The sequence below is a fragment of the Malus domestica genome, chromosome 05 (assembly GCF_042453785.1).
Source record: "Malus domestica chromosome 05, GDT2T_hap1".
Taxonomy (NCBI): Eukaryota; Viridiplantae; Streptophyta; class Magnoliopsida; order Rosales; family Rosaceae; genus Malus; species Malus domestica.
In genome coordinates, this window is record NC_091665.1 from 2,542,602 (window position 1) to 2,559,774 (window position 17,173).

General features: G+C 43.4%; 1 protein-coding gene across 1 annotated transcript; it reads right to left on the reverse strand.

Moving 5' to 3' along the window:
- Positions 1-15,947: 15,947 nt before the first annotated feature.
- Positions 15,948-16,940, reverse strand: LOC103436635 (uncharacterized). Its single transcript, XM_008375078.1, has one exon. The coding sequence runs from the start codon at positions 16,938-16,940 to the stop codon at positions 15,948-15,950; it is 993 nt and encodes a 330-aa protein (XP_008373300.1).
- Between the last annotated feature and the right edge of the window lie 233 nt (positions 16,941-17,173).

Consider the following 17,173-nt stretch of genomic DNA (forward strand, 5'->3'; position numbering starts at 1 on the left):
GTGATGCTTGCCGAGTAAGTTGGGAAGTTTATCACCCCTACTTTGCCGCCCGACAGCTCGGCTACCTCCAAGGTTGCCCAGTGCCTTTACTTTCTTCTCACTGTCTTCTAGATTGAGGGCGCGTCTCTGGTTCCTCAGAAAGGGAATGTAGAGACACCGATAAAGAATTTTAAGAACGATGTAAGAAGTTTTGTCTTTGACCAAATTTTCCTGAATCTCTTGGCACCGATATCTTCGGCGACTGGTGGGAAGAATATACTCACAACTTTTTTGGCACTTCAGTCGAGGAAATAGTTAACAAAATGTTTAGTGACAGGCCCAAGAAACCCTCTGCCCCTCAATCTAAAGAGGTGCCCCAAGGTATACCCCTGTTTCTACCTTTATTCTTCAGATTTCTGAGTGATTTCACTAACGAAACTTTGCTTTCTTAGGCGGTCAGGTATTGAAACAAGTGGACATTGTTGTCCCGACAGTGGTCAAGAGAAAATTGGCCCATTCCTCCAAGAAGACCAAAACCACCGCATGAAACTCGTTGAGCAAATGACCTCACCTGGACACTGAGACGGCAGGTGAAACTCCCTGTCCCCCAAAATGCGTCAAGAAATTGGCACAGAAGGGAGCATGGGAGATTCATGTTATCTCCAGCCACACCACTGGGCAATTACTCCGAATGCCTCTCATCCTGCTCCCATTGTTCAGGCTTCGGTGGATAATTGGCCTTCTTCGGCCAATTCGGCAACCCAAGCTCAACCGATACTTGAAGTTCCCGAGGTTATGGTTGAGCCGGTAGCCGTGCCGTCGGTCGACTTGCCTGCAACTCTAGGGTCGATAGGAGTACCCGTACTAGGGGAGACAACCCCTTTGATTAAGAAAGATCTCCTTAAGAATCCAAAGCATTCGGCGGTTATCTTAGAAGAGGTATGATTATGTCGTCAAATCCCTTTTACTCATTAAGTAAAAAATATTAACACTTCTTGTTTTAGGATGATGAGAGTGATGAAACTCCGCTGGCGAGTCGCTCTCGACCAACCCAAGCTCATTCCGTTGATCCTCCCCCTGTGGTTGAGGCGGTCGATCAAGTTAATCCTCTTGAAGTGACATCAGAAACTCCAATTCACCCGCATGACCAAGTCCTCGGCATCCCTTATCAAGAAGTGACCTCGACTTTTGTAAGGCTCGATTACTTTTTGTTGTCAAATTTTTATAACATGTCTGAACCGAGAAAATATTAAATATGTCAGGTGCCCAGTTATTCATTTCACCGAAACTTTTATGCTCCGAAAGGTGTTATTTATATTTCCTGGTCACCTCAATGGCCATTGAACATAGATAACCTTTATCGGCCGCGTGAATTAAGAAGCAGTCTGAAACATTGGGCTTGACCATTAAGTTTTTTAGGTTCGAGCAATGAACCTGAAGATATGGCTGAAGTCTCCTCTCGGCAGGTTTAAAACAAAAACCTTCTTGCTATATTCTTTTGTGATTTTCCTTGCGCTTAAACTGTTTTCATGTGCAGCCTTCATGGGAAGTCGAGTTTGATGTTCTTGTTTGGTTGCAAGAAATTTTGTGTCTCTCAACCTCACAAGTCCTCGAACGCAAAGGCCTTGACTCAGTGGGTGCATGTCTAAATGACCTTGGAGCTGATGGTCAATTGAGTGCCGAATCTATCACTCAGGCGTCGTCCGCCTTGGAACAGACCCTAGAGTATTTCAGTATTTTCGAGAATGCTCTTCGGGCTGACGATGACTTGAAAGCTGCGACAGCCATCCGAGACGCTCTTCGTCTGAAAGTCGAAGTTTGAAAGGCAAAAAAGAGACCTTGGCCTACCTTGACCGTGAAATGGCCAAACTGGCAAAATGGAGATCGGCCATTGCTTCTAAGCTTGCAAGCGGTAAATCTTGCTTAACCAAATACACGGCGAGTGTAAAGAGAGTCGAGCAGCTGAAGATGGACAAGAGGAATCGGCAACCTGAGGTCATAATGGGCGAGGTGAGGTGGTTGGAGCTAAAGGCCATTCTTGGAACTCTTCTTCCTTCATCACCCTAGAATTATTTGATTGTAACTGACCTGTTAATGAAATGAACTTGATGAAATGAAATGAGCTTTTATTCTCGCATCTTCCATGTAACTAGATAGTATTTCTTTAAAAATTTCCATTGATTGGCAACTTGTGAATAATACCGGTTCGATCCCTAAGATGATATGCCCTCTTGCCGAGGATTTTGTGAATAATGAATGGCCCTTCCCAATTTGGCGACCACTTGTCGAACCTAGGGTATTTAATTCCTAATGGGAGTACCGTTTGCCAAACCAATTCTCTTTCGTCGAACGTTTTTTTTCTAACTCGTTGATTATATGCACGTTCAGCGATCTTCTTTTGAGCTACTAATAAATTATAAGCATCAAACCGAGCGTCTTCCAAATCTTCTAGCTCTTGTCTCATGGCTTGACTGTACTCGGCACTAAATAAACTACTTTGTTCAATTATTCGTAACGAGTTTACACTTAGCTTGACGGGCAACATTGCATCGTGTCCATAAGTCAACAAGTACGGAGTCATCCCGGTGGCTGTCTGTGGAGAGGTTCGATAAGCCCATAATGCTTCGTTTATCCTTAAATGCCACATGCCTGGCCTTTCTTTCACCATCTTTTCAAGAATACCAATAAGAACCTTATTGCTTGCTTCGGCCTGTCCATTCGCCTGTGGGTAGTATGGCGTATATTGCTCGAGTTGAATATTTAGATTTACCGTATAGTCCTTAAATCTGTCGGATGTAAAAACTGTACCGTTATTTGTTATGATTGTTTCTGGCACGCCGAATCTAGTCACAATGTTTTCTTCAAAAAAGCTACAAACTTCCTTATACGTTAGTTCGGCATATGACTTGGCTTCGACCCATTTAGTGAAGTAGTCTGTTGCAACCAGTATCCACGCATGTTTGGTTGCACCATAAGATGGTGTGATTTTTCTGATTACATCCATGGCCCATCCTCGGAACGGCCATGGTTTGGTGACCGAATGTAATGATTCAGCCGGTACTTACTGTATATTCCCATGGATTTGACACTATACACAACCTTTTGCGTACTCAATACAATCTATTAGAATACTCAGCCAGAAATAGCCATGCCGTCGAAGTAGCCAACGTATTTTTCGTCCATATTGGTGGGCTCCACAAATTCCTTCGTGTACTTCTGCCATTGCTTGAGTAGCTTTTTGCGGGCCGAGGCACAACAATAGTAACCCATCCTCACCTTTTTGATACAGCTCATTCTGATATAATACGTAGTTTGTGGCATGAACCCTTGTCCGTCGGTCGTGTTTTTCGTTAGGGTTATCAATATATCGCATAATCGTCATTCTCCAATTGTCTGGTAATGCTTCGACGGCACAAACCTTGATAATGTCCTTATGTTCTAATAACGACGACAAAAACATGACTCGTGTACGGATCACGCAATCTTGTTGAAAAACTTGTTGATTAATCAAAGCCGAATGTACTTGTCGTAACACAGGTATTTCTCGGCCTAATTTTCCCCTTATAAGTTGGGCTCTGGAGGCTATTTGAGCCAAAATATCGGCGTCAGTATTATGAACACGTGAAATGTGTTTGAAAGTTATTCCGTCGAAGGATTCAGCCAAATATCTGGCAACCATGTGGTAAGGCGCCATAGTACAGCTCATGCAACGAAAAGTCCCGTTGAGTTGATTAATGACACGTTCGGAGTCACCAAGCACAAGGACACGAGTTTCCCGTAAATTATGCAGCATGCCGAGGCCGATAACAAGAGCTTCATATTCGGCCTGATTATTTGTACAATCGAAATCGAGCTTGAGCGAGAAATACCAACGATTATGAGTGGGGGATTGAATAACGATCCGAACACCAGCCGAGACGGAGGTACTGGACCTATCAAAGTACATCATCTAGTAATTATCACGTGTGTGTATCAGGCTGATGTCGACGTTATTGCCCCTGAATTCGTACGGGAAATGGTGGTGGGCCTGAAAATCGGCTAGAGCTTGACCCTTACAGCTTTCTGATGAACATATTACAAGCTGAATTCAAAAAGGGCCATCGTCCATTTGTCGATTCTGCCCTTTACGATCGGTCGAGTGAGCATGTAACAAATGATATCGGTTTGGGTGATGACCTGAGTGACTGAAGGGAGCATGTAATGTCTGAGTTTTGACGCGGCAAAAAATAAGGCAAGCCAGAGCTTCTTAATAGCTGAGTAATTAATCTCTGGTGGGTTAAGGTTCCGGCTAAGGTAAAAAATGGCCTGCTTGTGCTCGGCGTCATTATCCTGGGCGAGAAGGCAACCGATGGATTTTTCGACCGTCGAAATATATAGCATAAAAGGGTGACTTCGTCGTGGTGGGACGAGGACATGTGGAGTCGTTAAAGAAACTTTGATCTGCGTGAATGCCTCTTGGTGCTCGGTACGCCATTCGAAGGTGTCGAAGTCCTTGAGTTTCAAAAGAGTGGAAAAAGCTTTCATTTTCCCAACCGAGTTAGCAATGAATCGTCGGAGAAAGTTGATCTGGCCGAGCAACGACTGTAATTGTTTCTTAGTCATCGGCGGTGGAGCATTAATGATTACGCGAGCTTTGTTGTCGTTTACCTCAATCCCACGGTGATGGACGAGGAAGCCTAAAAAACTTCCAACTGATACGCTGAAAGCACATTTGGCGAGATTCATCTTCAGATTGTGCTGGCGCATGCGCAAGAATGCCTGATGTAAGTCATCCAAATGCGTTTGCCGTCGTGCCGATTTGATGACCATATCGTCAATATAGACTTCAATGATAGTACCAATTAAATCATGGAAAATAGTGTTCATAGCTCGTTGGTATGTAGCCCTGACGTTCTTGAGGCCAAAGGGCATGACGACCCATTCGTATGTGCCGAGTGCCCCGGGACACCGAAAGGTAGTTTTGTGGACATCCGTCTTGGCAATGAAAATCTGGTTATAACCAGTATGCCCATCCATGAAGGATAGAATCTCGTGATGTGCTGCGGCATCAATTAACAAATTGGAGATTGGCATCGGGTACTCATCTTTGGGCGTTGCCAGGTTTAGATTACAAAAATCGATGCAGATGTGTAGGGCGCCATTTTTCTTCAATACCAGGATGATATTGGCCAGCCACTCGATGTATCGAGCGGTCAGAATAAACCCAGCTTTTAAAAGTCAAACTAGTTCATCCTTTATGCCGAGCTGTACTGCGGTTGAGAACTGGTGAGGGGGTTGGCGGAAAGGCTTACAACCAGCTTTGATGCGTAATTCATGTTCAACCAGGGTCCGATCAAGACCCCGCATCTCATGATAACTCCAAGCGAAACAATATTTGAACTTGTCGAGTAATTGGCAGAGTTCGCATTTCATGGTAGGGGGTAACAATGCACTAATAAATAACGGCCGAGGGTCATCGGCCGTACCGACATTTATGTCTTCTAAAGGGTCCTTAACTTGGGGTCGACTGTCTTAGAGTTCGACCGGTACGGCCTGTACTCTGTCTAACGATAGTACTGGGTTGTTATCTTCTTTGGCAAAAAATTCAACTAAGTTGACCCCCGAATGTGGGTGTTTGGAAATAACATACCAATGGGCCAACAGTCGTTCCATTGTGGATGAAACTGCGGCCCAACGCCTCTTGCCTTTGTCGTCAATCATTAGTAGTTGGGATTAAGTTGGCCAAATCGAGTCTTGTTGAATCCTGATGGACAGTCTTGGCACCTACCTCGATGGCTTTCTGGACTGAGAGTTGAGTCGACCGTCCATCTTCATTAAAACCCTGTAGGGTAATGTAGCCGACGTGATAATCATAATAGTGGGCCTGAATCATGTTGGTTTCAAATGGCTGAGTATCGGCTGGGTGGACCACGACCAATTTACCATCAAAAAAAAAAATGAGAACTTGGTATAGAGAAGAAGGGATGCAATTCGTTTGGTGAATCCAATCCCTACCGAGCAAAGCATTATATTCGGTATTGGAGTTGACGATAAAAAATACGATCATGTGAATGCGACCTGTAATGTTTACCTTGAGAGGGAGTACTCTTTTGGTTTGAGACTTGTCATTGTCGAAACTGCTCATGGTTATTCCTGAAGGAATGAGTTCGTCGTTGGAACGTCGTAATGCTTTCATGACGGATATAGGCATGATATTGACCGTTGCCCCGCAATCGACGAAAATTTTGAAGATTGGGTAGCCTTCAATATGGGCTGTGACATACAACGATTTTAAATGCTGAAGATTAGCCGAGGGAGGACGGGGAAACAAGATGTCCAAGGCTGTTCTAAGTTTATCGTCGTGGTTTGCTGACTCATCTTCAATGGTGGTGACGAAATCAACTTGTGTTGCTTCCTCGGCGACCACATCGCCATCCAAGGAACTTGGTTGGTGTGTGGTTAGCTGAAATTCCATAGGTAGGACATGGACCATGCTGATTTCCATATTTTCGAGAACTGAAGGGCCCATTGGATCCTGGTTGTCGTCTTTTGGGTTGGTAGGGACTATAGCATCGTGTGTTAGAGCATCCTCAGTTTGATTATTGTGTGTCTCATCATGCTCTTGCTCTTGTGCCATATAATCTGACTCTGTGTCATTTTGACTGTCGTCGTCGGGCTTACATGTGTTTGGTGTCTGATTTTGCCCCTGCAGTATCTTGCGAGCACGTTCCTCATAGGCGATCTGGGCGTCCCTTGTATCCAGGTAAGCGTCCAGACGTGCCACTCGTTCTTTCCCATCGATCGTTAAACCGAACAAGGATACGGCCGAGAAGACTTGAAGTGATATCGAAGGTGTTAAAGGTATTCGAGAGAAAAAAGGAGTTCAGCTATGTCAATGTCCGTGTATGGGTCGATCTTAAAGCCGAGAACCTTAGCCTTTTGTTTGTGCTGGAATCTGGCTTTCATCGCTAGATCAGTGGTTTTTTGGATGATTTGTTCAGCATCGGGGCAAGTTAGTGCCAGGTCAAGAGCTTTTTGGCATGCTTTGGGTAAACTATACAAATTGTTGGCAGAATATTTCTTGTGAAACTCTTTCATGCATTCTAAAGATTCGTAGAGGAATAGGGGGTGCATATTTCGTCGAACCTTGATGAATGGTTCTTTTGAAAGTAACAGGGCTAATTGGCTTTCATCCTCGTTCTTAAATTGTTCGAAGCGAGCTTTCATCTTTCCGGGCCGAAGGAGGAGTTTGATACGCTTCTCGGACTCTTTGATGGTAGTTTCGAAGTCGAGATTGGTTCCCTTCTGCCCTTGTAACTCAGCCATGATTGTTGGGGTTGGCTGATCATCTCCGCTCCCTACCGCCTATTTTAGCTGTCATTTGGTGGCCGAAACAGTCTAGGCCGCCTGCCGTCGAGCCATGCAATCTATACGCTGACGTCGACGTTTTTGAGATTTGGAAAGCGCGGTATACATGCCAGTGGGAGAATTGTAACTGTACCAACGTGGTCACGTGGTTCAGGCGGCCTGAAGGTTTTTGGATTCGCTGATGAGCTTGAGCTATTGGAATTACATGAATAATAATCCTCGTTATAAAATGGTGTATCGAAATCAAGGCGCTGTCTGACCGAGATAGGTCCATCTGTCTGTTTCTTAGGACCGAGCCTATCGAACACTTTCTGGCATTGTCCTTCACTAGGTTCCTTTGAAAGTGCCACCATGGTCGCCAATTGTTGTCGTGACGTTGGCGTCTGAGTCGGAGGTAGTTTCTCCTTGGGCTCGGTTAATACAACGTGTGCCTTACAATTGCTGCATAAAACTATCGACCCGTCATTTTCTTCTTTGCTGGAATCTGACATGGATTCAACTATGGCCGGTTCTGAAAACTTGGTAGGTGGTGCATTGGAAAATAGGTCGATCTTGAGTCCTGGCAGGGAATGTCTCTTTAGGATGTGTTATACTGGGATAAACCATGCCTTATCTTTTCCTTTGCTCTTGGGCAAATGGGCGTCTACCATGCCAACTGTTGCCAAAGGGAATGGATCCATGTCAACCGTCATTCATTTTTCAGGAAACTTTAGCTTGCCTTTGTCAATCCAGCTCTGGATATCATCATAAAGTACGACACAATACGTTTTTCCTTTAAGTTCTTTGGCCTTGGGAATATTATGCCCTGGCCGAGTTTGATGATCTTTGCTAATAACAATTGATCAAAAATTTCTTTGGCCTTTGTGATATCAAAAGTATAAACTTTTGATGTTTTCGCCGTTTCTTCAATGGCCGAGTGGGTTTTGGCATCCTTAGGATTAGTTTGAGTCAATGCCTTGCAAACGTATGGTTTATCTATTACTCGCTCGACCGCGTCTACGGTGACGTATTAAGAATCCTCGCCTTCGGTCCATGCGTAGCTGACCGTGGGATTTTTGTAAATCGTTTCTCGAGATGGGGATTTCGAGATCTTCTATTCTTGGAGAAATAATCATATTGCTCGACATGCTGGGCTAATTCATACATATCCCGAAAGTTTGCCCCTAAGAATTTCTTTTTGTATTCTACGTCGAGTCCGTTCAGAGCAAGCCTAACAAATTCAACTTCGGGGAGAGGTACTCGGCACCAATTCCTAGCCGATTTGAACCTGGTAAGATAATCCATTGGTGACTCATCAAATGCTTGAGCCATCCTAGCCAATGAAGAAACTGATATTTCCATCATTGGCCGATAAAACTGTTCGTGAAATTTCTCAACCAACTCCTCCCAGCTTTGGATAGAATTAGGTGTGTTCATGTACAAAACCAGAGGGGTCTTGGAACAACGTAAATCCGACCGTGTATCTGTAAGAAAGTAAAGAACACAAGATGTATCGTGGTTCACCCTAATGTTTGGGCTGCGTCCACACTGATGTTGATATTGTTTCACTTTGAATGGTGAATATACAAGGAGACTAGAGGCAATGTGCTCTCTAGCCTATTTTCTCTCTTCTCATGGCCTAAACTTGACCTCTCCTAATGATGAGAGTGAGGAGTCCTTTTATAGAATAAGGGCTCCTCACTTATTACATATTGCCCCTTCATTTATTACATAATTACATTTGAGTCCCCCGAGTATTTATACGAGATTTTAAATGCGAAGGCCCTAAGTATGGTACAAACAGTAGTCCCCCAAGTCTTCAGTTAAGAAAGTCTTTTGGCTGGAGACTTGAAATTCAGTCCATGTGTGGGCCAAAGTAACTAGATGTCGTCTAGAACTGATACTTGATATGAGGCGGTGCTTAATGTGAAATGATGCTCAATTAGAAGTAGCACATGTTGCGAGGCTGCTCGGCTTGTGGCTTATGTTGCCTTGGTTGGCTCGGCTTGTGGTGTTGAATGTGAGGGAGTCCCTTTTATAGAATAAGGGCTCACTCCTCAATACATAAATGATGGGTTATAGTTGATGTTCGCAGCGAGGCGGTTGCTCAGCAGGCGGCAATGTTCTCTAATGATGGTGAGGGAGTCCCTTTTATAGAATTAGGGCTCGCTCCTCAATACATAAGTGATGGGTTATGAGTGATGCTTGCGGCGAGGTGGTTGCTCAGCAAGCGGCGATGCTCTCTAATGATGGTGAGGAAGTCCCTTTTATATTATAAAGGCTCACTCCTTAATACATAAGTGATAGGTGCTCTCTAATGAAAGTGAGGAAGTCCCTTTTTTAAAATAAGGGTTTGCTCCTCAATACATGAATAATGGGTGCTCTCTAATGAAAGTGAGGGAGCCCTTTTTATAGAGTAAGGGTTCGCTCCTCAATACATAAATGATAGGCTAAGTCCCCCAGGTATTTTTCATGAGGCCCAGTTGCGGAAGCCCAATATATGGTACATAGTGTAGTCCTTCAAGTCTTCAGTCAATAGAGGCTGTTGGCTGGAGACTTCAAATTCAATCCATGTATGGGCCGAAGTGGCGGTTGTTCGGAGGCGGTCTTTGTATACCATGCACTGAAGCTTTGTAGGTGAAGTTTTTGAAAGTGAAGCTTCGAAGCTGGAGCTTTTGTAAATGAAGCTTTCGAAGCTGGAGCTCTTGCAAATAAAGCTTTCGAAGCTGGAACTCTATAAATGAAGCTTTCGAAGCTAATTGACATGAGTGATGCTCATGAATGTTTATGTTGATTGACATGAGTGATGCTCATGGATGTTGACATGAGTGATGCTTATGAATGTTGACATGAGTGATGCTCATGTATAATTTTGGAGTACTGGATGTACTTTTGATCACCTAGATGGTGATAATAGCGGCAGACTACCGAATAATTTTGGAGTATTGGACGTACTTTTGATCACCTGGTTGGTGATAATAGAGGGTGAACCTTAAGTGGAGGGGTGGAGGTTGGAGTTTGAAGCCATAGAGCCTGGCTCGTTTGGGCATATGGGCCTTCACTATCCACATAACATTCCAGCCCACTATTTTGGGCTTGTGGGCTTGTCGACATTTTGGCCCTGTTTTTATTTATTTATTTATTTTTTTGGCATGCTGCCTTCTTTCTTTATGTTTGATTACCCTCTGTTGGGGTTATACAGATGTCTCCAAAAGATAAGAAAAGTAAATCACATCATTCAAAACAAACGTTTCAACACAAAAGCTTCGACAGTGGCAGATCGTTGGTGCGTACTGCACCTACTGCGTACTGGGTTGTTGCAGATCTTTTTCCATGTGCATACTGCGCCTACTGAATGTTTTACCTTTTCCTTTCTCATTATTTTTCTTTCTTTTGGCAGATGACAGACAAGGGAATAATGCCATTTCCTTGTTTTTGCAGAGGCAGATTAGGAAAGATGAGGATGAGATATTATTCTTTCTTCTACTTTTGCTTTTGCTTCCCACTCCATTTCCAGACATCCTTTTGCTTTTTCTTTTCTCTTTCCACTGCGCCTCTGATTTCTTGAGTATGGGGTCATCCGACTCGAGCACATTCTCACCATTTTCGTTGTCGGTAGTGTTACCCTGCTCATTTTGTCCTCGGTCCTCTTCATTTCCTTTGACTGAAACATTGACTTTGTCTCCTTCTGCTACTACTGAATTGGTTTTATCTGCAGATTTCTTCCTCCAAAGCCATGGTTTGTGGTCCGTGATTCACCTCCTCAACCCATTTGCTACCTCTCAGGTGAGCATTGCATGAACGAGCAAAATCCCAATACCAGAAAATGTAGAAAAGCTGAAATTTCTATGGTGTCATCTCCGACGGTGTCCAACTCCAACATCTCCAACGAGAGCTTCGTGATCAAGGAACTGATCGGAAAGCTCGGAAGCATCGGAAACTTCGGCAATCTCTCGCCGCATTCCCAGTCGTTGTTGGGAATTCAAAATTCTTACATGGGTAGAAATGGAAATGCAAGTGCTAACATTTCATGCTACAGCAACCCGTTGAACTCGCCGCCCAAGTTAAACCTGCACGTTCCGAATCACCATTTGAAGAAAGAAAAGCTAGCCAATTTAAGAAACTCCATGGCCTTGAATTCCAGCTTGGTGGAGTTTTTCGTTGACCCTGGATTCGCCGAGAGGGCGGCAAAGTTTTCATGTTTCGGAAGCAGGAGCTTCAATGGCAAAACATCACAGCTGGGAACGAATAATAACAACAGTACTGAACAACCACTGTTTAGATTCCATCCTGCAGCGGGAAATGGCGACAAGCTTCCTCGGGTTTCGAGCAGTCCGTCGATTAAGGCACTCGGATCTCAGACGAGTATGTAGGAAAAGATGCGTGCTTTGCTGCAGGATCGGAGTGAACTCCCCAATTCCAGAGAGGAATTGACGATTTCTGAGCAGAATCTAAACGGGGAGACCAATTCCATGGATTTGAATTCTAGGAAAATGAAGTCTGTAGGTGGAGATGAGGTGAGGATTTGCATAGCGATGAGAGAGAAAGTGATTGATGAGAGAGAGAGAGTCAGATTCTTCAATGTCAGCAGAGCAGATAGCAGAGGCCGTGCGCGTGCCGTATTGAGCAGCTATTTGAGGCTCCTCGTTGGGGCCACAAGAGATCTCGGTAGTCGGTGACTTGGACGGAGCTCCGTGAATTGGGGAGGAGATCTATGGCGGGGAAGTGAGAGGCGCAAGGGCGAAAGGAGCGGTCTAAGAGGCTGGTGAAGAAGAAAGTGGCGGCGACCAAGAGGAGGGCTCCGATCTGGTGCGTGCGGGTGTAGAGAGGCTGCTGGTGGTGCTGCGCGCTGAATGGTCATGGTTTGTTGTTTACGCTTCCCATTTTCAAGGTGTGGAAACGAGTATCATCGATGCTGGTCCTGCTGGATATGGAGAGATAATTGGCAAATGACTTATTCAGCTTCTCATTAGGATAAGTCGCAAATGTCTGCTTGTACAGAGCCTTAAATCCTCATCCTGTTGTTGTGTCTTGGGATTTCTGATTTCTCTACAGATTCACGGTGGAGGTCATGAAGTTTTCACGGTGGTGAGATGAAAAAATAAAAGAGAACCGACATAGATTTTCGTGTTGTTTCCCACAAACGGCGCTAAATGTTGATGCATAAAACTGGAAGGGTCTTGGAACAATGTAAATCCGACCGTGTATCTGCAAGAAAGTAAAGAATACAAGATGTGTCGTGGTTCACCCCAATGTTTGGGCTACGTCCACACTGATGTTGATATTGTTTCACTCTGAATGGTGAATATACAAGGAGGCTAGAGGCAGTGTGCTCTTTAGCCTATTTTCTCTCTTCCCATGGCCTAAACTCTCCTAATGAGGAGAGTAATGAGTCATTTTATAGAATAAGGGCTCCTCACTTATTACATATTTGCCCCTTCATTTATTACATAATTACATTTGAGTCCCCCGAGTATTTATATGAGATCTTAAATACGAAAGCCCTAAGTATGGTACAAACAAGGTGGGAGGTTGATATATCATGCAAATTCTGAGCTTGTCAACGAAAAGTTGAACAACCGTAGCTTGTGAAAGTTACTATTAATGTCTCCACATTGTGCAGTGAAACGAGCCACATGTTTTAACGAGGATAAGGACCATTCTCCAGCAAAATGGCTGAAATCTGGAATCTTGAAACCTTTATGATATTCGAACTTTTCCACATAAGCTGGATACAGGTGGATGAATTTAGGGAACTTTGGCCCCTTTTTCATGGCCGAATCAATCATACGCTGGACCTCGGTCATATCGACGGGTGTTGCTTCCACTCTCTGGTCGGATCTATCTGACCTACTACTTGATCCTCCCCTTTTTTCTAAGTCAATTGTTTTGGGCCGAATAGATACCACTTCGGCCTGTAGGGAATTACCTTTAAGAGGAAGCTGCCGAGCCTGATCAATAGGTTTCTTTTCGAAGACTTTACTAACTATTAGTTCGAGCAATCGGGCTTAGGTCTCACCATAGCTTTGTATCACTTCAAGCAAAAGGTTCATTTTGTGGCCCATTGTCTGCTCAACTTGTCAGGACTGCTCGTTAAGTCATCTTCGAAGAAACGACCTAGTCGGAGGATCAGAACCTTCGCTACCGTCTTCATCGCAGTCATCCACTATTCCTTCAATGAAAACGCTTGTAGTTCAGTTGTGTATCTCTGTATTTTGAGGTTGGTCGTCGAGGCACCTCTTTTTCCCGGTGTGTCACACTTGCAGCCTCAGGGGTCACGGCGATGATATGATTTCGCGCATGTGACACCTCTTGTCTAGGACTTTGAACCGGCAGATCGGTCGCTGATTTTCCCATGGTTGTTTTCTTTTTTACTGATCATGTCTCGATGGTCATGAACTTCGTAGTCTTAGCACTAGGTTCCACTAGGCGTGCCAAAATGTTGACCCTAAAAACTACCAAGCCTACGTGGCGCACATGCCGAGTAATTAGTAAGCTAACTATGTCCTTTGGTTGTATGCGGGGCGTGCCAACTGGTCGACCGAGCTCGATCGAGGAGTAAAATGTGTTGATGTTGCGTTAAGCGCGCGACTGACTTTGTGATCTCGCGACTGCGCCGAGGAAGAACACGTCTCGGCTTTCAGGTTTTAGAGCTTGAAGACAAAGCTACTAGTTTTGCGAAGTTCACAAATTGTCGGCGCCGGATTCGGTCACGGTGATTATATTTGTGAGAGTATAAGCACGCCGAATCGACACCAAAGTATAGGGACACAAATACTCAAAACAAATGTATGTCTTGATTGTGAAGTGGTTCGGCCATCAGAATGCCAAACACTAAAACCTACTTGCGAATAACCAATCACAAACAACTCGGCGTTCAATGTGCCGAGTATAGTAACTTGTAACACCTTGTTTCGCCGAGAAGGCTAACGAGATGACCTCTGCCGATAAGGATTCGAAAATCCTCCTCAACCGAGACTTGGATAGATAACCAGTCGGCCTTGTCGTAGTGCTGTTTATCCAAAATGAAGGTGCTCCACGGTCGGCTGATTCTACGGCAACAATGTTGTTTATCCAAACTAAAGATGTTCGCCGGTTGCCTTCACAGTGTTGTTTATCCAAACTGAAGATGTGTTGGTGAAAAAGGAAAATAAAAAAATCTCAAGATGTTTGAGAGGTTTCGCGTAGAGTGAGAGTTTGCGCAGGGCAGTTTATGTGTTGAATTGGAAGGGCTTGTTTCGATGTCTTCCCTCCCTATTTATAGCAGCCAACTTGTATTGAATCCCAATCATTCCAGGATTAGAACTCCTTTCCTTGATTCAGCTTTATCTCGGCCAATCTTACTCTTATTAGGACTTTGAACGTAACTCGTTATTAGGCCATATTCAGTTCCAGCATCCTAATCCTGTCGAAACTCCTTCTCATAATAGGACTCATCCACATTCCCAATTCCCGATGGGATATGGCCAATTTCGACTGCGCGGCCCATAAACTAGAAAACCCCCAATGATACCCATACATGATCTCTGGGCCGAGAATGACTCTGAACTCGGCCCAACCAACACTGGGCCGAGATCATTCTAAACTCGGCTCAAAACCATTTTTTTGGGCTTAAACAATGACATACACATATAGTTGAAAAAGAAAATAAACAAATACATACACAGTAGCACTGTAAATTTGTAAGTGATGGCGTTAGCCCGAAACAGTACTGCTAAGTGATTTTAAATGTATTCTTGCGAACTTAAACTTGAAAATATAATTGTACCTCAATTATGATTAGCAATTTCAGTAATATATTTACATGCATGGTGATTCTATATTGTCTAATATCTAATTGGTTTTCACATTTATTCCTTTTCTTTTATCTAATGCATTCATTAACAAACGTGTGTTGCTAGTTAATTTTTTAACCGACTCTTGTTAAGTAGGCATTTGCAAATTCTTCTATCATGCCTTTAGTAATCCTCATGTGGTGCATAAAATAAATTGAAACCAAATAGATTAGGCTTTAGATTACTTGGATGTTGATGAAGTTTTCATGGGGTTTCCTTCGGGATCCTCTCCTTTTTGTAAAGACACTTTGTGATGTGGGTGGAAGAGAGAAAAGGCTCAGCTGTATAAGAATTGTGTCTTCATCCTTTGACTTTATACCTTTATTTATATCATGATGAGTTTTCTTGCCTTACAAATAACACAAAACTTATAGGATTTGATCTCCAAATCCCATTGAAACTCTACTATAAGTTCACCAAATCCACACTTTTGAGTAAATTTTACTTATATAGGCCTATAAGATGCAATATCAATAAAATATAGGGACCCGACCTAAAGCATCCACTTCCAAATTTCGGATGTCATTGCCAACGTTCCAAAAAATAAAAAATAAAAAGCATGCCTAATCCCATCGATATCAACAGCTATGTGATGCATCAGCATTACCCACAAAAATAAGGTGCAAAAATTAAAAGAAAAGGTCAAGAACTTCAACATCATGTGCAAATTAAGGAATAGAAAAAACTAGCTTTATAAGTACATAAACCACAAAATATATTTAAATCCCACCTAATGATCAAGGCAGGTAGGTCTGTATTACAGAAATTAATTAATATTATCACCTAACTTTACTTGGTCAAACATAATTAAACTTGCTCAAGCTGAACATCCTTAGATCTGAGAGGCACATAATCTCCCAGATAGACCTCAAGGTGATCAGATAACGCCGATTTGTCGATGTTTTCATGGTGGTACGACTTGCAAACGAAATAGAGCACGGTTTGGATTACAAGACCAAACAAAATCAACTTGAAAAGCAACAACAAGCATATAACTCCATATGCTACTCTGTCCACCAAACCAAATGACCTTCCTCGCACAACTAGTTGTTGAAACCCAAATTGTAGGAGGGCGGCCAAAACGTTGAGCTTAAAGAATATGATTGTAGCCACCCACATATTTCCTTTTAGTAGTGCCTTGCTCTTCGCCATGGCTTTGATCCCTCTTGCTTCTTCAAGAACTGAGACCACGCTAGCCAGTTGCCAGATTAGGGTTAGGTAAACAAACCCTATGAAGTAAACAATGAGTAGAAAAAACCCAATTATAACACCGGCATCACTGTTGCCCATCGAAACTACCCATAGAATTAGGACTAGGAAAGCCACTATATTGTAGCAAAAGAAAGCCATGAAAGTGCACAGGAACGTGACCATGACTCGCTTCCACACTTTTGGGACGACGCTCATCACCTTCTTGAAGGTGATTTCTTTCGCCGTGTATATACACGCGATCGTGTATACAACGGCAGAGGTGGAGAGAAGGCTGAAGATGAGCAAGAAGGTGAAGTATGCAGCTTTGAAAAGCCAAAAGGTTGCCCACTCGGAGGATATGACATCTGATATTTTTTCATACCTTGGATTGTTGGTGCTTGTTCCATCAAGGGCTATTTCGTTCCTGATGATCTTTGAGAGAAGGATGTTTGAGAGTTCTATGTGCGCCAAGAATATGAAGCTCAAGGGGAGGATCAAGGCTAAGGTGATTTGGCTGAAGATTTTTCTCCATGAAAATACAATTTTGTAGGCTTCTTTGTAGATGCCAAAAATCCCAAGAAATTGTAATTCATCTTGTTCTCTATCCATGGTGGCTTTTTTCTTGAATGGGTTTTTGATTCAGAGAGAGAAGTGTTTGGGGCAAGAGAAGATATGAATCATAGATGGGGAAGAAGGGTTTTGGAAAATGTATATAGAAAAGTAGGTTGGACAGTATCATACAAGATTACCCTTGCGTTTCCAAGAAACTAGCTAAGTCAATGTCAATATTGGGTGGTTTGTTGCTATAACTTATGTAATATCCGAAGCTAAAATAAAGTCAA